Source organism: Oncorhynchus keta, chromosome 13 (genome assembly GCF_023373465.1).
Source record: "Oncorhynchus keta strain PuntledgeMale-10-30-2019 chromosome 13, Oket_V2, whole genome shotgun sequence".
NCBI lineage: Eukaryota > Metazoa > Chordata > Actinopteri > Salmoniformes > Salmonidae > Oncorhynchus > Oncorhynchus keta.
This window is the reverse complement of record NC_068433.1, coordinates 33,981,466-34,005,357: the sequence shown is the minus strand read 5'-3', so window position 1 is coordinate 34,005,357 and position 23,892 is coordinate 33,981,466. Positions and strand designations below refer to the sequence as shown.

General features: G+C 41.0%; 1 protein-coding gene across 3 annotated transcripts in view; it reads left to right on the top strand.

The window, feature by feature from the left end:
• The window catches only part of shroom4 (shroom family member 4), an 86,264-nt gene that overhangs the window by 19,328 nt on the left and 43,044 nt on the right, over positions 1-23,892 (top strand). For all 3 annotated transcript variants that reach the window (XM_052460031.1, XM_052460032.1, XM_052460033.1), the window contains one exon: positions 8,798-8,949. In XM_052460031.1, coding sequence (XP_052315991.1) covers positions 8,798-8,949 — 152 coding nt within the window. The remainder of the gene's footprint in view (positions 1-8,797; positions 8,950-23,892) is intronic.

Genomic DNA, 23,892 nt, shown 5'->3' with positions numbered 1-23,892 from the left:
CATTTTGTTACGTTACAGCCTTATTCTAAAATTGATTAAATTTTTGTTTTTCCTCATCAATCTACACACAATACCCCACAATGACAAAGTGAAAACAGGGTTTTATAAATTTTAGCAAATGTATTAAAAATAAAAAGCATTTATTTACAAAAATATTCCGACCCTTCGCTATGAGACTCGAAATTGAGCTCAGGTGCATCCTGTTTCCATTGATCATTCTTGATGTTTCTACAACTTGATTGGAGTCCACCTGTGGTAAACTCAATTGACTGGACATGATTTGGAAAGGCACACACCTGGCTATATGGCCACCCGGCCAAACTGAGCAATTGGGGGAGAAGGGCCTTGGTGAGGGTGGTGACCAAGAACCCGATGGGTTCCTCTTTGGAGAAACTTCCAGAAGTACAACCATCTGTAGCACTCCACCAATCAGGCCTTTATGGTAGAGTGGCCAGATGGAAGCCACTGCTCAGTAAAAGTACATAACAGCCCAATTGTAGTTTGCCAAAAGGCACTAAATGACTCTCAGACCATGAGAAACAAGATACTCTGGTCTGATGAAATCAAGATTGAACTTTTGCCTGAATGCCAAGCGTCACGTCTGGAGGAAACCTGGCGCCAACCCTATGATGCTGTCATGGTGGTGGCAGCATCATGTCGTGGGGATGTTTTTCAGTGGCAGGGACTGGGCGACGAGCAAGGATCAAGGAAAAGATGTACAGAGAGATCCTTGACGAAAACCTGCTCCAGAGCACTCAGGACCTCAGACTGGGGTGAAGGTTCACCTTCCAAAAGGACAATGACCCTAAGCACACAGCCAAGACAATGCAGGAGTGGCTTCGGGACACGTCTCAATGTCCTTGAGTGATCCAGCCAGAGCCTGGACAAACATTTTTGGAGAGACCTGAAAATAGCTGTGCAGCGACGCTCCCCATCCAATTTGACAGAGCTTGAGAGGATCTGCAGCGAAGAATGGGATAAACTCGCCAAATAAACGTGTGCCAGGCTTCTAGTGACATGCCCAAGAAGACTTGAGGCAGTATTCACTGCCAAATGTGCTTCAACAAGGTACTGAGTAAAGAGTCTGAATACTTATGTAAATGTGATATATGTATATTTTTTATTATAAATTAAAGCAAAACATTTGTTTTGACATTATGGGTTATTGTGTGTAGATTGATGAGGAACATTTCTTTTTAATACATTTTAGTAACGTAACAAACTGTGGAAAAAGTCAAGTGGTCTGAATACTTTCCAAATCCATATATGTTGCCTTTGAAGACCAAATAAACCCTTGCTCACCGGAGTGTTGTAGTTGACATTGGTAAAGTTTTCTGTCATCTCTGCTTCTTTCGCTGAGCAAAGAAGTTTAAGGACTGGGGAGGAAATGTAATAACAAGAAAAAAACTGAAAATATTTTCAGTTTAAACAATTGTAAGGAAATAGAAAGCTGTGACAATGACCCAACATGTTTCATCTTATTTATTTTTATATCTAGTGTGTTATTGTTCTACTCTGTTATTTTTAGTATTACATTTTTAATGATTCATTGTTGGGCTTAGAGCTTGCAAGAAAGGCATTTCAATGTTCTTGTGCATGTTCTTGTGCACATTAAAACTTGAAACTTTTATAAGATTTCAAGTTCGGCTTGGATGCATATTTTAAATACTATCAGCTTTTATGATGCGTATAAAGATAGATACCGTCTGTAGAGGTGCTAACTGCACATTCACAATCTCTCAAGATGCAAAAATAAGTAATTCATATTTCTCCACTCCTGTTCCTGAGTAAAATGTTTCCCTACATTTGGTGTATCATTTTACTGCAAAAAATGCTTAATTCTGAAGACGTTAACATTAAGGCTATTTGAGAGGTTATTGACCTACAGTCAGTATCCAGATTTCCATTTAACCCTTCTGAACAGTAGATTACAATGCCCTGACATGACATTGGCGGTCTATTTGAAGTTCCTGTCTTGTGTCGAATTTGTATAGTGTGTCACAATCATCACACAACATAGCCCGGCACTGCTATCATCCTCTTTTACATCTTCACCAAATCTCTCAAAACTACTTTTTTTTCAACTCTCCATTTCACCGTTTTTCTCTTATTTAATTCAACTCTGACATTGTCCTTTTTGCCTCAGTGGGTCAACATACATTTTTCCTGCCCATTCCCAAAAGCATTTGGCGATTAGCGTGTAGGCTAATTTGTTTGGGTGAATGTGGTGTTAAGAAAGCAGAGCAGAAAGACCTCTATCTTTATAACCATGGAATCAATATGCCTTTACCGTGACGGTTTGCCATCTAATGTAACACAAATAAGTTTAACCTCTACTTGCCTAACAGCCTCGTCATTCATTACCAGATTCAGCTGAGGATTAGAATTTAGGGAATGATTTGTACCAAATACAATGCTTTTAGTTTTAGATATGTTTAAGACCAGCTTATTACTGGCCACCCATTCCAAAACAACTGTAACTCTTTGTTAAGGGTTTCAGTGACTTCATTAGCTGTGGTTGCAGTGCTGACGTGTATATGGTTGAATCATCAGCATACATGCACACACATGCTTTGTTTAAAGCCAGTGGCAGGTCGTTGGTAAAACTAGAAAAGAGTAGAGGGCCACACTTCACATGTTTGACAATAGAGAAGCTTCCATTTTTATTTAACCTTTATTTAACTAGGTAAGTCAGTTAAGAACACATTCTTATTTGCAATGATGGCCTACCCCGGCCCAAACCGGGCAACACTGGGCCAATTGTGCGCCACCCTATGGGTTTCCCAATCATGGCCGATGTGATGCAGGCTGGATTCGAACCAGGTATTGCAGTGACACCTCTTGCACTGAGATGCAGTGTCTTAGACTACTGCGTCACTCAGGCAAGGTCTGTGCATTGAAGAACGTTCTATTAGATACAGTGCATCCTGAAGATATTCAGACTTATTCACTTTTTCTAAATGTTTCCGTTACAGCCTTATTCTAAAATGTATTAAAAAGAAATGTTCCTCATCAATCTACACACAATACCTGTAATGATAAAGCTAAATCTGTTTTTTACACATTTTCAATTGATTGGATATTATTTGGAAAGACACACACCCCTGGCTATATAATGTCCTACAGTTGACAGTGCATGTCAGAGTAAAAACCAAGCCATGAGGTTGAAGGAATCATCCGTAGAGCGCAGAGACAGGATTGTGTCGAGGAACAGATCTGGGGAAGGGTACCAAACAATGTCTGCAGCATTGATGGTCAGCAATAACACAGTTGCCTCCATCATTCGTAAAAGTAAGAAGTTTGGATCCACTAGGACTTCACCTTCCAGCAGGATAAAGACCCTAAGCACACATCCAAGACAACGCAGGAAAATAAGGTGTAAGGTATACCGCCGAGCCCTAAAACACAAGTTTTTATTGTCACCTACACTGGATAGGTGCAGTGAAATGTGTTGTTTTACAGGGTCAACCATAGAAGTACAGTGCCCCTGGAGCAAATTAGGTTTAAGTCCCTTGCTCAAGTGCATGTCAGGCAGATTGTTCACAATGTCGGCTTGGGTGTTCAAACTAGCGACCTTTCGGTTACTGGCCCAATACTCTAACTGCTAGGCTACCTGCCACACACACCTCAACTGCCTCTCTCTCACTATGGCGGTAACGTAAGCATTAACGGTTAACCCAAGGAGTGTGTATGTGTGTTTGGCTGGGCAGGGTTAGGTTGGGTTGGGTTGACAGGGTTGGACTCCAGAGACGGACAAGAAAAATGAATGGTGTTGTGGTGTGGGTGTGATTGCAACCATAAAAAATCTACACACAATACCGCATAATGACAATTGTTTTGTAAATAACAATAAAATGAAAAACGGATACCTTATTTGCATAAGAATTTAGAACCTTTGCTATGAGACTCGAAATTGACCTCATGTGCATCCTGTTTCCATTGATCATCCTTGACATTTCTACAACTTGTTTCCACCTGTGGTAAATTCAATTGATTGGACATGATTTGGAAAGGCACACACCTGGCTATATGGAGATGAGAGAACCAGATGGACAATCATCTCTGCAGCACTTCACCAATCAGGCCTTTATGGCCAGACAGAAGCCACTCAGAAAAAGGCACATGACAGCCCCCTTGGAGTTTGCCAAAAGACACTTAAATGACTCTCCAAACCTGAGAAACAAGATTCTCTGATCTGATGAAACCAAGATTGATCTATTTGGCCTGAATGCCATGCGTCATCTCTGGAGGAAACCTGGCACCATCCCTACGGTGAAGCATGGTGGTGGCAGCATCATGCTGTGGGGATGTTTTTCAGCAGCAGAGACTGGGAGACTAGTCAGGATCGATGCAAAGATGAATGGACCAAAGTAACAAATCCTACCATCAGTAACACACTACGCCGCCAGGGACTCAAATCCTGCAGTGCCAGACATGTCCCCCTGCTTAAGCCAGTACATGTCCAGGCCCATCTGAAGTTTGCTAGAGAGCATTTGGATGATCCAGAAGAAGATTGGGAGAATGTCAGATGAAACCAAAATATAACTTTTTGGTAAAAACTAAACTTGTCGTGTTTGGAAGACAAAGAATGCAGAGTTTCATCCAAAGAACACCATACCTACTGTGAAGCATGGGGGTGGAAACATCATGCTATGGGGCTGTTTTTCTGCCAGGACCAGGACGACTGATCCGTGTAAAGGAAAGAATGAATGGGGCCATGTATCGTGAGATTTTGAGTGAAAACCTTCTTCCATCAGCAAGGGCATTGAAGATGAAACGTGGCTGGGTCTTTCAGCATGACAATGATCCCAAACACACCAACCCGGGCAACGAAGGAGTGGCTTCGTAAGAAGTATGTCAAGGTCCTGGAGTGGCTTAGCCAGTCTCCAGATCTCAACCCCATAGAAAATCTTTGGAGGGAGTTGAGTCAGTGTTGCCCAGCAACAGCCCCAAAACATCACTGCTCTAGAGGAGATCTGCATGGAGGAATGGGCCAAAATACCAGCAACAGTGTGTGTAAACCTCAAATCAAATCAAATTGTATTTGTCACATACGCAGATGTTAATGCGAGTGTAGCGAAATGCTTGTGCTTCTAGTTCCGACAATGCAGTGATAACCAACAAGTAATCTAACTAACAATTCCAAAACTACTGTCTTATACACAGTGTAAGGGGATAAAGAATATGTACATAAGGATATATGAATGAGTGATGGTACAGAGCAGCATACAGTAGATGGTATCGAGTACAGTATATACATATGAGATGAGTATGTAGACAAAGTAAACAAAGTGGCATAGTTAAAGTGGCTAGTGATACATGTATTACATAAGGATGCAGTCGATGATATAGAGTACAGTATATACGTATGCATATGAGATGAATAATGTAGGGTAAGTAACATTATATAAGGTAGCATTGTTTAAAGTGGCTAGTGATATATTTACATAATTTCCCATCAATTCCCATTATTAAAGTGGCTGGAGTTGGGTCAGTGTCAATGACAGTGTGTTGGCAGCAGCCACTCAATGTTAGTGGTGGCTGTTTAACAGTCTGATGGCCTTGAGATAGAAGCTGTTTTTCAGTCTCTCGGTCCCAGCTTTGATGCACCTGTACTGACCTCGCCTTCTGGATGATAGCGGGGTGAACAGGCAGTGGTTCGGTGGTTGATGTCCTTGATGATCTTTATGGCCTTCCTGTAACATCGGGTGGTGTAGGTGTCCTGGAGGGCAGGTAGTTTGCCCCCGGTGATGCGTTGTGCAGACCTCACTACCCTCTGGAGAGCCTTACGGTTGTGCCGTAACAGGCAGTGATACAGCCCGCCAGGATGCTCTCGGTTGTGCATCTGTAGAAGTTGCTTTTGTGCTTTTGGTGACAAGCCGAATTTCTTCAGCCTCCTGAGGTTGAAGAGGCGCTGCTGCGCCTTCTTCACGACGCTGTCAGTGTGAGTGGACCAATTCAGTTTGTCTGTGATGTGTATGCCGAGGAACTTAACTTGCTACCCTCTCCACTACTGTTCCATCGATGTGGATAGGGGGGTGTTCCCTCTGCTGTTTCCTGAAGTCCACAATCATCTCCTTAGTTTTGTTGACGTTGAGTGTGAGGTTATTTTCCTGACACCACACTCCGAGGGCCCTCACCTCCTCCCTGTAGGCCGTCTCGTCGTTGTTGGTAATCAAGCCTAACTCTGTTGTGTCGTCCGCAAACTTGATGATTGAAGGCGTGCGTGACCACGCAGTCGTGGGTGAACAGGGAGTACAGGAGAGGGCTCAGAACGCACCCTTGTGGGGCCCCCGTGTTGAGGATCAGCGGGGAGGAGATGTTGTTGCCTACCCTCACCACCTGGGGCGGCCCGTCAGGAAGTCCAGTACCCAGTTGCACAGGGCGGGGTCGAGACCCAGGGTCTCGAGCTTGATGACGAGCTTGGAGGGTACTATGGTGTTGAATGCCGAGCTGTAGTCGATGAACAGCATTCTCACATAGGTATTCCTCTTGTCCAGGTGGGTTAGGGCAGTGTGCAGTGTGGTTGAGATTGCATCGTCTGTGGACCTATTTGGGCGGTAAGCAAATTGGAGTGGGTCTAGGGTGTCAGGTAGGGTGGAGGTGATATGGTCCTTGACTAGTCTCTCAAAGCACTTCATGATGACGGAAGTGAGTGCTATAGTCATTCAGTTACCTTAGCTTTCTTGGGAACAGGAACAATGGTGGCCCTCTTGAAGCATGTGGGAACAGCAGACTGGTATAGGGATTGATTGTATATGTCCGTAAACACACCGGCCAGCTGGTCTGCGCATGCTCTGAGGGCGCGGCTGGGGATGCCGTCTGGGCCTGCAGCCTTGCGAGGGTTAACACGTTTAAATGTCTTACTCACCTCGGCTGCAGTGAAGGAGAGACCGCATGTTTTCGTTTCAGGCCGTGTCAGTGGCACTGTATTGTCCTCAAAGCGGGCAAAAAGTTATTTAGTCTGCCTGGGAGCAAGACATCCTGGTCCGTGACTGGGCTGGGTTTCTTCTTGTAGTCCGTGATTGACTGTAGACCCTGCCACATGCCTCTTGTGTCTGAGCCATTGAATTGAGATTCCACTTTGTCTCTGTACTGACGCTTAGCTTGTTTAATAGCCTTGCGGAGGGAATAGCTGCATTGTTTATATTCGGACATGTTACCAGACACCTTGCCCTGATTAAAAGCAGTGGTTCGCGCTTTCAGTTTCACGCGAATGCTGCCATCAATCCACGGTTTCTGGTTAGGGAATGTTTTTATCGTTGCTATGGGAACGACATCTTCGACGCACGTTCTAATGAACTCGCACACCGAATCAGCGTATTCGTCAATATTTTTATCTGACGCAATACGAAAGATGTCCCAGTACACGTGATGGAAGCAGTCTTGGAGTGTGGAGTCAGCTTGGTCTGACCAGCGTTGGACAGACCTCAGCGTGGGAGCCTCTTGTTTTAGTTTCTGCCTGTAGGCAGGGATCAGCAAAATGGAGTCGTGGTCAGCTTTTCCGAAAGGGGGGCGGGGCAGGGCCTTATATGCGTCGCGGAAGTTAGAATAACAATGATCCAAGGTTTTTCCACCCCTGGTTGCGCAATCCATATGCTGATAAAATTTAGGGAGTCTTGTTTTCAGATTAGCTTTGTTAAAATCCCCAGCTACAATGAATGCAGCCTCCGGATAAATGGTTTCCAGTTTGCAGAGTTAAATAAAGTTCGTTCAGAGCCATCGACGTGTCTGCTTGGGGGGGGGATATATACGGCTGTGATTATAATCGAAGAGAATTCTCTTGGAAGATAATGCGGTCTACATTTGATTGTGAGGAATTCTAAATCAGGTGAACAGAAGGATTTGAGTTCCTGTATGTTTCCTTCATCACACCATGTCTCGTTAGTCATGAGGCATACGCCCCCGCTACTCTTCTTACCAGAAAGATGTTTGTTTCTGTCGGCGCGATGCGTGGAGAAACCCGTTGGCTGCACCGCATCGGATAGCGTGAAGACTAACAGAAAACGTTTGACCTCTGTCATTGCCAACAAAGGGTATGTAACAAAGTATTGAGATAAACTTTTGTTATTGGCCAAATACTTATTTTCCTCCATAATTTGCAAATAAATTAATTAATAATCCTACAATGTGATTTTCTGGATTTTTTTTTTCTCATTTTGTCTGTCATAGTTGAAGTGTACCTATGATGAAAATTACAGGCCTCATCTTTTTAAGTGGTAGAACTTGCACAATTGGTGGCAGTCCCTTTATCAGAGATTACAGCCAAGTCTTCTTGGGTATGAAGCTACAAGCTTGGCACACCTGTATTTGGGGAGTTTCTCCCATTCTATTCTAGTGTGTCTATTTAGATATTCCATAAAAATCTGCCGTTTCCAGCTACAATAGTCATTTACAACATTAACAATGTCTACACTGTATTTCTGATCAATTGATGAAAAATTTCTTTCAGAAACAAGGATATTTCTAAGTGACCCCAAACGTTTGACCGGTAGTGTACTTACTGCTAACCAGAGAAGAAACTCTCAATGACCACAGAATGAGAAAGCGGAATGTAGCAATGAATGTTTGTCACTTGGCTGTTTGTTCCAAAATGTTTTGTGCCGAGCATAGTTTCCATAGGGACAGTGACCTACTTAGAATGGAGGACTGGGCCTATATCCGAATGGTACCCATATGGGCCTGGTCAAAAGTAGTTCACTATAGGGATTAGGGTGCTATTTTAGACGTAGCCTGAATGGACACAGTGTGTGTGTGCAATGCATGTTTTTTAACCCCCACCTCTCTCTCCCTACAGATTGAAGAAGGTGGTAAGGCAGAACAATGTAAGAAGCTGAGAGTGGGTGATGAACTGGTCAATATAAACGGATCAGCCCTCTACGGTTCAAGACAGGAAGCTCTTATACTCATCAAGGGTTCCTACCGGATACTAAAGATCACCGTATGCAGGTAGGAATTGACAGACCATATGTATGTGTGACAGTGTATTGTCTGGAGATTGTGTGTGTGTGTGTGTGTGTGTGTGTGTGTGTGTGTGTGTGTGTGTGTGTGTGTGTGTGTGTGTGTGTGTGAACAGATGAGGGAAATGTAAGAGGTGAGAGATGCACCCATATTGTGATTTTTGTGGTTCAACCAGATTGTGATTTTGTGGTGTGTCCCATCCTATCTTCAAATGCTTGTAAAATACCTCAGACTTGGTGATTGAGTGTCTACAAAATTACTAACAAGTCAAATAAGATTTTTATTTTTAACTTAGTTTATTTTGGAATTAACAGAGCTCTACCAGGCGGTTGAGAAGTCATCAAGAGGGTCATACCAGCAAATTGCATAGCATTTTTATTAATCTCAACAATATTACAAACATTACTTTTGGTCTGCTTCAATGGTTTTTATAGAGAGGTAAGCATTCTTAAATGAGGACTTATGTCAAATTTTAATATTTTATGGTCATTTTGTATTATATTTTAAATTAATACCTTTTCAGGCAGGGCGTGGTGCAATGTCCCTCAAAGGTTTTCTTACATTTCAAATGATCCAGGTTCTTCCACCATGTTTCCCACATGTTCAGACTACATTGAGAGACAGTTGACAAAGTGCAGTTTTGTATTACTATTGTAGGCATTATTTTATAGTTGACATGAAGTCTGAATATTGAATAATTGACCCCCATGGCTCATGAAATGTGGTTTGACCAATTTATGTTGTATAATATAGTTTGTTGTCAGCAATTTAATCATCTTTTTCACCAAAATAAGTATTTTTAATCTATTAATATACCCTATGTTTTTACACAGGACATCACAAAAACTAAAAGAAAACGTTCACTATACAAAACATTAGTTTTTTTGGGGGGGGGGTAGATCCGTTTTAATATTTCAGATAGATTGTGGCTTCTATTAATGTAAGTGTCTGCATTTCCAATCCCCCATTTATTTGTTTTGTAAATACAATGCATTCGGGAGGTATTCAGATCCCTTGACCTTTCCTCATTTTGTTACGCTGGGATTTTTTCCTCAATCTACACACAATACCTCGTAATGAAAAAGCAAAACAGGTTTTTAGACATTTTTGTAAACGTTGAAATACCTTATTTACATAACTATTCAGACTGCAGGATAATAACTAAAACATTAGGCCAAGTATACACTCTACCATAAAGGCCTGATTGGTGGAGTGCTGCAGAGATGGTTGTCCTTCTGGAAGGTTATCCCATCTCCGCAGAGGAACTCTGGAGCTCTGTCAGAATGACCACTGAGTTCTTGGTCACCTCCCTGAACAAGACCCCCCCCAATTGCTCAGTGTGGTCAGGTGGTCAGCTCTAGGAAGAGTCTTGCTGGTTCCAACCTTCTACCATTTAAGAATTATGGAGGCCAGGTCTTGGGGACCTTAGTTATCTTTTGTTTGTTTTTAGTCCCAGCTACACTCAACCCCTCGCATCCAGTTTTGCCGTATATTTTTCCACTGTGCTGTGATGTTTCACAAAAGTTATAAGCCTTTCTTTTCTCAGTTTCTACAGATTTTAAATGAAAGGTAAACACTGTGTTATTATATTATTGATTGATTTGACTATGACTTTACAAACCCAGCAGTGCTATTTGCAGAGTTAGTTTCAAGTAAATATTTTTCAGCCATTCCTGAACCTGTGACCAAAAACAAGTTACGTATATGCAGTGCCAAAACAAGTGATCTAATGATTCTGTCTTATCGCAGTAAAATTAGCAGAGCTAGGATGGCTGTATCATATAAATATATACACACACACTACCGTTCAAAAGTTTGGGGTCACTTAGAAATGTCATTGTTTCTGAAAGAAATGCAAAAGAAAATTGTCCATTAAAATGACATAATTGATCAGAAATACAGTGTAGTCATTGTTAATGTTGTAAATGACTATTGTAGCTGGAAACGGCTGACTTTAATGGAATATCTACATTGGCGTACAGAGGCCCATAACCAGCAACCATCACTCCTATGTTCCGATTGGCACGTTGTGTTAGCTAATCTTACTTACTGACTTTTTATTGTCCCTATAGGGAAATGTTGTTGCAGTGTCATGTACACAATCCAAGTTTATAATTTTAAAATGCTTAATTGATGATTAGAAAACCCTTTTGCAATTATGTTAGCACATAACTGGGACGTATACATTTGTAGAGTTAGTTATTTAGTTATACCATCCTTAACCTTTTTTTTTTGAAAGGGGGCAGCATTTTCACTTTTGGATGAATAGCGTGCCCAGAGTGAACTGCCTCCTACTCTGTCCCAGATGCTAATGTATGCATATTATTAGTATTGGATAGACAACACTCTGAAGTTTCTAAAACTGTTAGAATGATTCCTGTGAGTATAACAGAACTCATATGGCAGGCGAAAACCTGAGAAAGGGGGTTTGTAGTTTTTCAAAGCTTGGCCTACCGAATACACATTGAGATATGGATGAGGTTGCACTTCCTAGGGCTTCCACTAGATGTCAACCGTCTTTAGAAACTGGTTTGAGGGTTCTACTATAAAGGAAGGGCTCATAAGACCTCTGAGTCAGTGGTCTGGCAGAGAGCCTCGGTCTCATGATGCGCGCTCCCGAGAGAGTTACCTCTCGTTCCACTGCTTTTCTGAAGACAAAGGAATTCTCCAGTTGGAACATATTGATGTTTTATGTTAAAAACATCCGATTGATTCCATACATCGTTTGACATGTTTCTGAAGGACTGTAAACGGAACCTTTTGAGTTTTTGTCTGGATGAAGTGCCTGCGCCTCATGAAGATGGATTACTGGGCTGAACACGCTAACAACAAGTCTCTATTTGGACATAAATTACGGACTTTATGGAACTTTATGGAACAAATTAGTCATTTATTGTCGACCTGGGAGTGCCTTCTGATGACGATCATCAAAGGTAAGTGAATATTTATGGTGTTAGAAATAACTTCTGTTGACTCCAAAATGGCGGATATTTCTCTGGCTGTTTTGGGCTCTGAGCGCCGTTCTCAGATTATGCTTTTTCCGTAAAGTTTTTGTTGAAATCTGACACAGCTGTTGCATTACGGAGAAGTCTATCTTTAATTCTGTGAATAACACTTGTATCTTTTATCAATGTTTATTATGAGTATTTCTGCAAAATCACCGGATATTTTGGAATCAAAACATTACTGCATGTAAGACGCCAATGTAAACAGATTTTTGGATATAAATATGCACATTATTGAACAAAACATACATGTATTGTGTAACATGATGTCCTATGATCTGATGAAGATCATAAAAGGTTAGTAATTCATTTGATCTATATTTCTGCTTTTTGTGACTCCTATCTTTGGCTGGAAAAATGGCTGTGTCCTTTTGACTTGGCTATGACCTAACATAATCATATGTTGTGCTTTTGCTGTAAAGCATTTTTGAAATCTGACATGATGGGTACATTAACAACATGTTTATCTTTCATTTGCTGTATTGGATTTGTTAATGTGAATTTCGTGCTCTGTCTTTTCAGCGGAATGTTGTCAAGGGGTTCCGCTAGCGGAAAGGTTAAAAATGTCTTAAGGATCCACCCTTTTTTTCAATTTTCACCTAAAATTACATACCCAAATCTAACTGCCTGTAACTCAGGACCTGAAGCAAGGATATGTATATTCTTGATACCATTTGAAAGGAAACATTGAAGTGGAAATGTGAAATGATTGTAGGAGAATATAACACATTAGGTCTGGTAAAAGATAATCCAAAGAAAAATCATGCATTTTTTGTACCATCATCTTTGAAGTGCAAGACGAAGGCCATAATGAATTATTCTAGCCCAGATGCAATTTAGACTCTGGCCACTCGATGACAACAGTGTATGTGCAAAGTTTTAGACTGATCCAATGAACTACTGCATATGGCACAGCCAGAAGAGGACTGGCCACCCCACATAGCCCGGTTCCTCTCTAGGTTTCTTCCTAGGTTTTGGCCTTTCTAGGGAGTTTTTCCTAGCCACCGTGCTTTTACACCTGCATTGTTTGCTGTTTGGGGTTTTAGGCTGGGTTTCTGTACAGCACTTTGAGATATCAGCTGATGTACGAAGGGCTATATAAATAAATGTGATTTGATTTGATTTGATTTTGCATATCTATTCAAAATGTTGTATCAAGCCAGCCCAAACGTGCCTAATTGGTTTGTTCATATTTGTGCACTCTCCTTTAACAATAGCATGGTATTCTTTCACTGTAATAGCTACTGTAAAATGGTTGCGGACATTGGGCCTCTGCAGATATTCCATAAAAAATCAGCTGTTTCTAGCTACAATAGTCATTTACAACATGAACAATTGCTACACTTTATTTCTGACAAATAATAGATTAATAGACAAATGTGCTTATCTTTAAAAAAAAAGGACATTTCTAATTGACCCCAAACCTTTGAACGGTAGTGTGTGTAAACATTCTATTGGTTGCAAGAATTGTGTATAATAATTTAAATTGTAAAACTCTACATTTTTAAATCCAGTGTCGTTTCGTGTATCAGTTCATAGACTATGTGCCATGGAATTGGTACATCGAAAATCTCCTCCCAACTATTTTGCAACCTGTATGGCGCAGTGGTAACATTATTTTGGTCCTGAAATGAAACCGGTATAGTTTTTTATTTGTCACAATTTTCTATCTTCTCTTCACGTCCAAAGCATGTCCAAAGTAAACTACCTACTACTCCGGCCCAGAAGCTAAGATATGCATATTATTAGTAGGTTTAGTTAGAAAACACTCTGAAGTGTCTAAAACCATTTGAATCATGTCTGTGAGTATAACAGAACTTCTTTGGCAGGCGAAACCCCGAGGACAAACCATTCAGAATTGTTTTTTTGAGGTTACTCTCTTTGCAATGGGTGATCATTGGGAATCCAGATTTCTAAGGGACCTTCTTGCAATTCCTATCGCTTGACCAGTTTGTAGAAATTGGTTGAGGTTTTTCCTTTGTATAATGAAGAAGTACCATAGCTCAGAACGACAGTCACTTCATGGGTACCTTTTGATAGAGGCGCGTAACCAGAAAAGTAGCATCAGTTTGTTTTGCTCCAGTGTTGAACACAGATCATCCCGTCTTCAATTTGATCGATTTATATACGTTTAGAAATCCCTAAAGTTGTATTCCAGAAGTAGTTTGAAATGTTTTGGGAAAGTTTACAGGTAACTTTTAAGATATTTTGTGGCGACGTTGCGTAAGTTGGAAGCGGTGTATTTCTGGATCAAACGCGCCAAATAAATTGGCATTTTGGATATACAGTGGGGCAAAAAAGTAGTTAGTCAGTCACCAATTGTGCATGTTCTCCCACTTAAAAAGATGAGAGGCCTGTAATTTTCATCATATGTACACTTCAACTATGACAGACAAAATGAGAAAAAAAAATCCAGAAAATCACATTGTAGGATTTTTAATGAATGTATTTGCAAATGATAGTGGAAAATAGTGGTCAATTACAAAAGTTTATCTCAATACTTTGTTACATACCCTTTGTTGGCAATGCCAGAGGTCAAACGTTTTCTGTAAGTCTTCACAAGGTTTTCACACACTGTTGCTGAAATTTTGGCCCATTCCTCCATGCAGATCTCCTCTAGAGCAGTGATGTTTTGGGGCTGTTGCTGGGCAACACGGACTTTCAACTCCCTCCAAAGATTTTCTATGAGGTTGAGATCTGGAGACTGGCTAGGCCACTCCAGGACCTTGAAATGCTTCTTACAGAGCCACTCCTTCGTTGCCCGGGCGGTGTGTTTGGGATCATTGTCATGCTGAAGGACCCAGCCACGTTTCATCTTTAATGCCCATGCTGATGGAAGGAGGTTTTCACTCAAAATCTCACGATACATGGCCCCATTCATTCTTTCCTTTACACGGATCAGTTGTCCTGGTCCCTTTGCAGAAAAACAGCCCCAGAGCATGATGTTTCCACCCCCATGCTTCACAGTAGATATGGATGCAACGCAGCATTCTTTGTCCTCCAAACACGACAAGTTGAGTTTTTACCAAAAAGTTATATTTTGGTTTCATCTGACCATATGACATTCTCCCAATCTTCTTCTGGATCATCCAAATGCTCTCTAGCAAACTTCAGACGGGCCTGGACATGTACTGGCTTAAGCAGGGGGACACATCTGGCACTGCAGGATTTGAGTCCCTGGCGGCTTAGTGTGTTACTGATGGTAGTATTTGTTACTTTGGTCCCAGCTCTCTCTGCAGGTCATTCACTAGGTCCCCCCATGTGGTTCTGGGATTTTTTTTTCATTTTGACCCCACGGGGTGAGATCTTGCATGGAGCCCCAGATCGAGGGAGATTATCAGTGGTCTTGTATGTCTTCCATTTCCTAATAATTGCTCCCACAGTTGATTTCTTCAAACCAAGCTGCTTACCTATTGCAGATTCAGTCTTCCCAACCTGGTGCAGGTCTACAATTTTGTTTCTGGTGTCCTTTGACAGCTCTTTGGTCTTGGCCATAGTGGAGTTTGGATTGTGATGGTTTGAGGTTGTGGACAGGTATCTTTTATACTGATAACAAGTTCAAACAGGTGCCATTAATACAGGTAACAAGTGGAGGATAGAGGGGCCTCTTAAAGAAGAAGTTACAGGTCTGTGAGACCCAGAAATCTTGCTTGTTTGTAGGTGACCAAATACTTAAGCATCCTACAATGTGATTTTCTGGATTTTTTTTCTTCTCATTTTGTCTGTCATAGTTGAAGTGTACCTATGATGAAAATTACAGGCCTCTCATCTTTTTAAGTGGGAGAACTTGTACAATTGGTGGCTGACTAAATACTTTTTTGCCCCACTGTATATCGATGGAATTAACCGAACAAAAGGACCATTTGTGATGTTTATGGGACATATAGTAATGCCAACAAAAGAAGCTCGTCAAAGGTAAGGCATGAATGATATTTTTATTTCTGCGTTTTGTCATGCCTGCGGAGTTGAAATATGCTACTCTCTCATTGTTTACTGTTTTGCTATCATCAGATAATAGCATTTTATGCTTTTGCCAAAAAGCCTTTTTTAAATATGACATGTCGGCTGGATTGACAACGAGTGTAGCTTTAATTTGCTATCTTGCATGTGTAATTTAATGAAAGTTAGATTTTTATAGAAATGTATTTGAATTTGGCGCTCTGCATTTTCCCCGGCTATTAGCCATGTGGGACGCATGTGTCCTGCCTACCCCAGAGAGGTTAACCCAACCCCTCCTTAGAGCTAGGGATCCCGCTAGCGGAACAACTTCCGGTGAAACTGGAGGGCGCGCAATTCAAATAAATATAGATTTTTCATTTATGTGCAAATAAGTCTCTCATATAGGCTGAACTTAAATTCTTGTTAATCTAACTGCACTGTCTGATTAACAGTAGCTATTATAGCGAAAACATGCCATGCGATTGTTTGAGGACAGCGCCCCACATCAAAATATTTTTCCACCAGCACAGGTATCATACATTCACAAATAACGATTTAAATATTCACTGAGTTTTTGAAAATCTAACTCTATTTTGTCATCCAAAGAAACCCAGCTATAACATGTAGTGTTGTTTTGTAAGATAAAATCCTTCTTTACATCCCAAAAAGTCAGTTTAGTTTGCACCATCGATTTGAGTAATCCACTCATTCAACATGCAGAGAAAGGAATCCGAAAATCTACCCCTTAACTTTGTTTCAACAAGTCAAAAAATGTTTCTATTTACTCCTCAGATACCCTAAAATGTAATCAAACTATAATATTTCTTACGGAAATAAGTATGTTCAATAGGAAACCGATTTTAGCAGGTGCGTAATTTCTTCAGGGCGCGCACAAACACGAATTTCCAAGACTGTGTCCTTCTGCTAAGACTGATATTTCTTATTAATTTTTTAAGTTACAAGCCTGAAACCTTGAACATAGGCTGCTGACACCATGTGGAAGCCATATGAATTGCATCCAGGGATCTAATTCTCAATATGACTTTTCTCTTGCATATCTAATAGGGTCTCTCAAAAAAAAATCCTACATTCTCCTACATTATCTTAACATTTCTACAAACTTCAAAGTTTTCTTTCCAGTGGTACCAATTATATGCATATCATGGCTTCTGGGCCTGAGCTACAGGCAGATTACTTTGGGCACATCATTCAGACAGGAAGTGGAGAAAAAAGTGGCCTAGCCCTAAGTTAATTGACATCCACGTCTTCGTCGCCTTGTAATCACTGGTCACATTAATAAATGGAACACTCGTCACTTTAATAATGTTTACATATCTTGCATTACTCATCTCATTTGCATATAACGTATTCTATACTATAAATTGCATCTTAGCCTATGCCGCTCTGACATTGCTTATCCATATGTTTTATATATTCTTATTCCATTTCGTACTTAGATCGTACTTATGCATTTGTTGTGGAACTGTTAGATATTACTTGTTAGATATTGCTGCACTGGCGGAACTAGAGGCACAAGCATTTCGCTACACTTGCAATAACATTAACAACCATGTGTATGTAACTAATACATTTTGATTTGATGAGGTAATCACCTGGAAGGCATTTCAATTAACAGGTATACCTTGTTAAAAGGGAATTTGTGGAATTTCTTTCCTTCTTAATGCATTAGAGCCAAACAGTTGTGTTTTGACAAGGTAGAGGTGGTATACAGAAGATAGCACTATTTGGTGAAAGACCAAGTCCAGATTATGGCAAGAACAGCTCAAATAAGCAAACAGAAACGACAGTCCATCGTTACTTCAAGGTCAGAGCAAAGGACATTAGACCGGTGAAAATCTGTGCCTTGGTCTGATGTGTCCAAATGCACGATTTTTGGTTCCAACTGCAGTGTCTTTGTGAGACGTAATGTAGGTGAACAGATGATCTGTTCTTCCCACCGTGAAGCATGGAGTAGAAGGTGTGGGGGTGCTTTGCTGGTGACAATGTTGTGATTTATTTTGAATTCAAGGCTCACTTAACTAGCATGGCTACCGCAGCATTCGGCAGCGATACGCCATCCCATCTGGTTTGCGCTTAGTGGGAATATAATTTTTTAAATTTCAACCGGACAATGACTCAACACACCTCCAGGATGTGTAAGGGCTATTTTACCAAGAAGGAGAGTGATGGAGTGCTGCATCAAATGACCTGGCCTCCACAATCACCCGAACTCAACTCAATTGGGATGGTTTGGATGAGTTGTACTGCAGAGTGAACGAAAAGAAGCCAACAAGTGCTCAGTGCCCCTGTTTGCTGGGGCGGCAGGGTAGCCTAGTAGCCTAATGGTTAGAGCGTTGGACAAGAATTTGTTCTTAACTGACTCGCCTAGTAAAAATAAAGGTAAAATAAAAAAATAAAAATAAAAGGATATGTGGGAACTCCTTCAAGACTGTTGGAAAAGCATTCCATGTAAAGCTGGTTGAGAGTACCAAGAGTGTGCAAAGCTGTCATCAAGGCAAAGGTTGTACACTTTGAAGAATCTCTCATATAAAATATTTTTTGATTTAACACTTATGGTTACTACATGATTCCATATGTTATTTCATAGTTTTGATGTCTTCACTATTATTCTACAATGTAGAAAATAGTAAAAATAAAGAACTTTGAATGAGTAATTGTTTCCAAACTTTTGACTGGTACTGCATGTCAATCTAGCAATCCAGGCAACTAAAAGCAACTTTCTAAACAATGTTTTGGTTTGTTTCTCGGTTGTTAGCTAGCTATCTAATGTTATGTTAGCTGGCTAACCAGTTCAAATAATGGCCATATCATATAGCTGACAACATCTTCACAATTGCTCATTTGTCTTCATTTTTACAGGAAAATAAACTCACAACAAGATCATTATTTACAAGTTAATGGCGAGCCAATTACAGAAAATATCTTACCGTTGTGAGTGTTACGAAATAAAAGCAGGGAAATTTACCAGAGTATTTTAGAATTTGGACACTGTCTCATATCTTAATTTCACTTTGGTGCAGGTCCTGTTCTTCACATTACCGTCTCTGTTTAACTTTGAAATTATTTGATGCAAATGGCTCTGTGATATGAATAATAATACTACATATACAAGTAACGTTACCTAGCAAACCAGCCAGCTAATGTTAGTTAGCTAACAGTACGCTTTAACTTGAATTGAAAACAACTTTCTCAAAAAATTCAGAACATAAATCTGAAAATGTATCAAGCTAGACTTTCTTACCCGTGTGCTTGGATGAACCCTTCCCCCGTCTGTCACTGATGCCATGGTTTCCCTTAGTTTGAAGTTGTAATCTGGATACAGATGTTTTGTACAGCAGTGTTCTCTTTTCGACTCCCTCTGCATGTTTGCAATCAAACACCAGAAGTTTCTCTATCTCCTTAGCTATCATACATATTCCACCGGGCGTTCCACGGATTTCAAAACTTGGTCCTCCAGAAAGTGGAGAGCAACACTTTTGCAGTTCCACTATGTTATATCTTTCAAAAAAGACACATTAGGATTACCTATACGTACTGACAAGCTAATGTTATAGGCAGAAACATCCTACATGGCAGAGCAATCCAAACTCATCTCGAGGCATGCCCAGCCCATCCATTATCTCAGCCAATCATATCTAGCAGGAAGGTTTCTGATTTTTTTCCCCTGGCTAAACCAACTTGTAATTTAACAATGTTATTTGTATTTACAGATGGTGTTCAAGATTGTTATCAAGGAACATGAAAGTTCACATGTTCTAGAAGGCATTTCCACCAAAAAACACATTTTGATAAATGTTTACATCCAAATGCCTCTCCTGTGAAGTAGTGATGCGTGACATATGCCTAGTTTCCTGAAACGAATCACGTTACCACAATCACAACATGAGTAGTTAATCATGAAACATACACCTCCGCCTTTCTTCTTCCTGGAGAGTTCTTTATTCCTGTCTGCACGATGTACTGAGACCCCAGCTGGCTGTATGGACATTGACAGGATATCCTGACAGAGCCATGATTCTGTGAAACAGAGTTTTCCAGTCCCTGATATCTCTCTGGAAGGAGAACCTCGCCTTGAGCTCGTCTACTTTTATTGTCCATGGACTGAACGTTAGCGAGCAATAAGCTTGGAAGGGGTTAGACAGTTTGCCGCCTCCTGAGTCGGACTAAAAGTCCACTCTGATTAACTCTTCTCCGCTGGCGCCGTCTTGGAGCAGCCTCTGGGTTAAGTGGAATTGCCTTGGAAGGTACGAACAAAGGATCCAATTCAGGAATGTCGTATTTTTGGTCAAACTGCTGGTGAGTAGCCGCTGTTCTAATATCCAGAAGTTCTTTTCGGCTGTATGTAATAATGCCAAAAACATTCTGAGCTAATAATGTTCGAAATAACAACAAAAAAGAAGAGTGTAAAGTTGCTTAGTAGCCAGGAACCAGGCGACCATGTCTATCGGCGTCATCTTGTCTTATTCATGGTTCACCTTATCCCTCGTAATGTTGGTGTACATGCGTGTGTGGCTTGTACGCTGAGTGTACAAAACATTAGGAGCACCTTAACTTCTTGACGCACCCCATCCCGTTAGCGGGATCATTTTCATCAACACACGCTGAATTTCTGCCAAATTCAAATAAAATTACTAAACATATTTAATATTCATGAAATCACAAGTGCAATATAGCAAAACACAGCTTAGCTTGTTGTTAATCCACCTGTCGTGTCAGATTTTGAAAATATGCTTTACAGCGAAAGCAATCCAATCGTTTGTGTTTATCGATTACTAGACAAAACATTATGAACACCTAGCATCAAAGTAGCTTGGTCACGAAAATCAGAAAAGCAATAAAATGAATCGCTTACCTTTGATCTTCGGATGTTTTCACTCACGGGACTCCCAGTTACACAATAAATGTTCCTTTTGTTCCATAAAGATGATTTTATATCCAAAATACCTCCATTTGTTTGGCGCGTTATGTTCTGAAATCCACAGGCTCGAGCGGTTACGACATCGCAGAAGAAAATTCCAAATAGTATCTGTAATGTCCACAAACATGTCAAACGTTTTTTATAATAAATCCTCAGGTGGTTTTTAAAATATATAATCGGTAAAATATCAACCGGGCCTATCGTTTTTTCAATAGGAGATGGAGAGACAATGGCTGCCCAGCTATCCACTGATGCAATGTTATTTTTCTAAATAAAAGCCTGAAACTATCTCTAAAGACTGACACCTTCAGGAAGCGAAAGGAAAAGGAATCTGGTTGATATCCTTTTAAATGGCGCGAAGGCAGGCTATGGAACATAGAGCTTTCAAAATTGAAGCCACTTCCTGGTTTGATTTTCCTCAGGTTATCACAGACAATATTTTGACAGTTTTGGAAGCTTTTGAGTTTTCTATCCTAATCTGACAATTATATGCATATTCTAGTTTATGGGCCTGAGAAATAGACAGTTTCAAATGGGTACGTTTTTCATCCAAAAAAATCTACATTACTGCCCCCTACACCCAACAGGTTAAGAGCAGCGTTGCCGTTTTTGACACACTCAAAAATGGTGCGCCTGGTACCTTCTACCATACCCCTTTCAAAGGAACTAATATTTTTCTTGCCCATTTCTCCTCTCAATGACACACTTACACAATCCATGTCTCAATTGTCTCTAGACTTAAATCCCTTTTGAACCCGTCTCCTCCCCTTCATCTACACTGATTTGAAATGGATTTAACAGGTGACATGGATCATCGCATTCACCTGCTCAGTCATGGAAAGTGCAGGTGGTCTTAATGTTTTGTACACGCAGTGTGTGTGTAACGTGTCATGGAAAGTGTCCTTTGACCTTTTAGGGTTCGACAGTAATCTTTGAAGCTGGGAGGACAGGGTTGCATCTGCTCTCTCCCATCCTGGAGTGTCTGGGTGTGCGTGCGTGTTCGTGTGATCCTGTGACAATGTCAGTCTTTATCTAAGCTGTGTGTTTTGGCTGATCGGAGGTCTGCTTACGTCAGACTAACGTTGGCAACGGAATGCTAGATCACCCTTGACACCTCTCGCTCTTTTCAGTGCCTCACCCTGGCTGTGCCTGTCCTAGTTAGCAGAACTAATGGTAGTACAGTGTTTCCACCCAGCAGCAAGTTTCTTTCTGACTCATCCAGGGTTTGCATGGCGAGAGGGACTTTCCCCATGGTCTGGTTCTCACATTGACGTTCTGTCCATGTCACATTGCCTCCGTGTGGCCAGGGTGGGAACTACATCAAATAAATTACAATTTACAAATTACAAGCAACTGAACAAAAATATAAACGCAACATGCAACAATTTCAAAGATTTTACTGAGTAAATTTCATTTAGGGAAATCAGTCAATATAAATAAATTCATTTAGGCCCTTATCTATGGATTTCACATGTCTGGGCAGGGGCGCAGGCCTGGGAGGACATAGGCCCACGCACTGGGGAGCCAGGCCCAGTCAGATTGAGTTATTTCCCAAAAAAGGGCTATATTACAGACAGAAATACTCATCAGTTTCATCATCTGTACGGGTGGCTGGTCTCAGACGATCCCACAGGTGAAGAAGACCGATGTGGTGGTTTTAGGCTGGCATGGTTCACGTGGTCTGTGGTTGTGAGGCCAGTTGGTCAAACTGCCAATTTCTCTAAAATTACGTTTGAGGCAGCTTTTGGTAGAAGTTAACATTCAAATCTCTGCATGCCAGTTGCATACCCCCTTCAAAACTTGAGACATCTGTGGCATTGTGTTGTGTGACAAAACTGCTCATTTTAGTGGCCTTTTTTGTCCCCAGCACAAGGTGTACCTGTGTAATGATCATGCTGTTTAATCAGCTTCTTGATATGCCACACCTGTCAGGTGGATGGATTATCTTGGCAAAGGAGAAATGCTCACTAACAGGTATGTAAACAAAATTGTGCACAAAATGTGAGAAATACGTTTTTTTGTCCATATGGAACATTTCTGGGGCCTTTTTAATTTAGCTCATGAAACATGGGACCAACACTTTACATGTTGCGTTTATATTTTTGTTCAGGGCTTATACCCAGGGCTCAAAAGTGCGACCAGTACCGAGTCGATTTTCAGGGGTACGAGGTAACTGAGGTAGCTGTACATATTGGTAGGGGTAAAGTGACTAGCAGTGGTGTGTGTGTGTGTGTTGGGGTGTCGGTGTAAGTATGTAGTGTGTGTGGGTAGAGATCAGTGAGTTTGCATAGAGTCAGTGCAAATAATGGTCAATGCAGGTAATAATGTTAGAAAATAACAACAAAAAAGAAGAGTGCTTAGTAGCCAGGAACCAGGCGACCAAGTCTATCGGCGTCATCTTGTCTTAGTCCGGATAGCCATTTGATTAGCTATTTAGCAGTCTTGTGTCATCGCTCCTGGGTGAGGATCAAAATTACCCCCCCCCCTCTCCCACCAGAGAGGAAGAGGGGGAGTGAGGGCTGGTTCTATGACTTTAATGACTGGTCGTAAACCTTCTCTCTTGTGCACTGCAGTATGGAGAGGTCAAAATTCCTTTTGTCTAGAGAGAGAGAAAACATCGGGTATTGGAACATTAGTTTTCAAATCCAAACATGGAATTTTTATTTTTATACCTTTATTTAACCAGGCAAGTCAGTTAAGAACACGTTCTTATTTTCAATGATGGCCTGGGAACAGTGGGTTAACTGCCTGTTCAGGGGCAGAACGACAGATTTGTACCTTGTCAGCTCGGGGGTTTGAACTTGCAACCTTCCGGTTACTAGTCCAACGCTCTAACCACTAGGCTACCCGGCCGCCACGAGGAATCTAAGATAGAATGAGGCCTTCATGTGCATTCAGCCTATATGGAATTAAATTATACACCCAGATTTCAGTATACACCATTAGGGCTGTAGGTAGGAATTGTTGAGGTGTGTGTGTTGCCATTTGAAAAAGATCTGGAGGTTGCCTCTGTGTTGTTTCTCTGACATAGTCCGTGGGTAGGGTTAG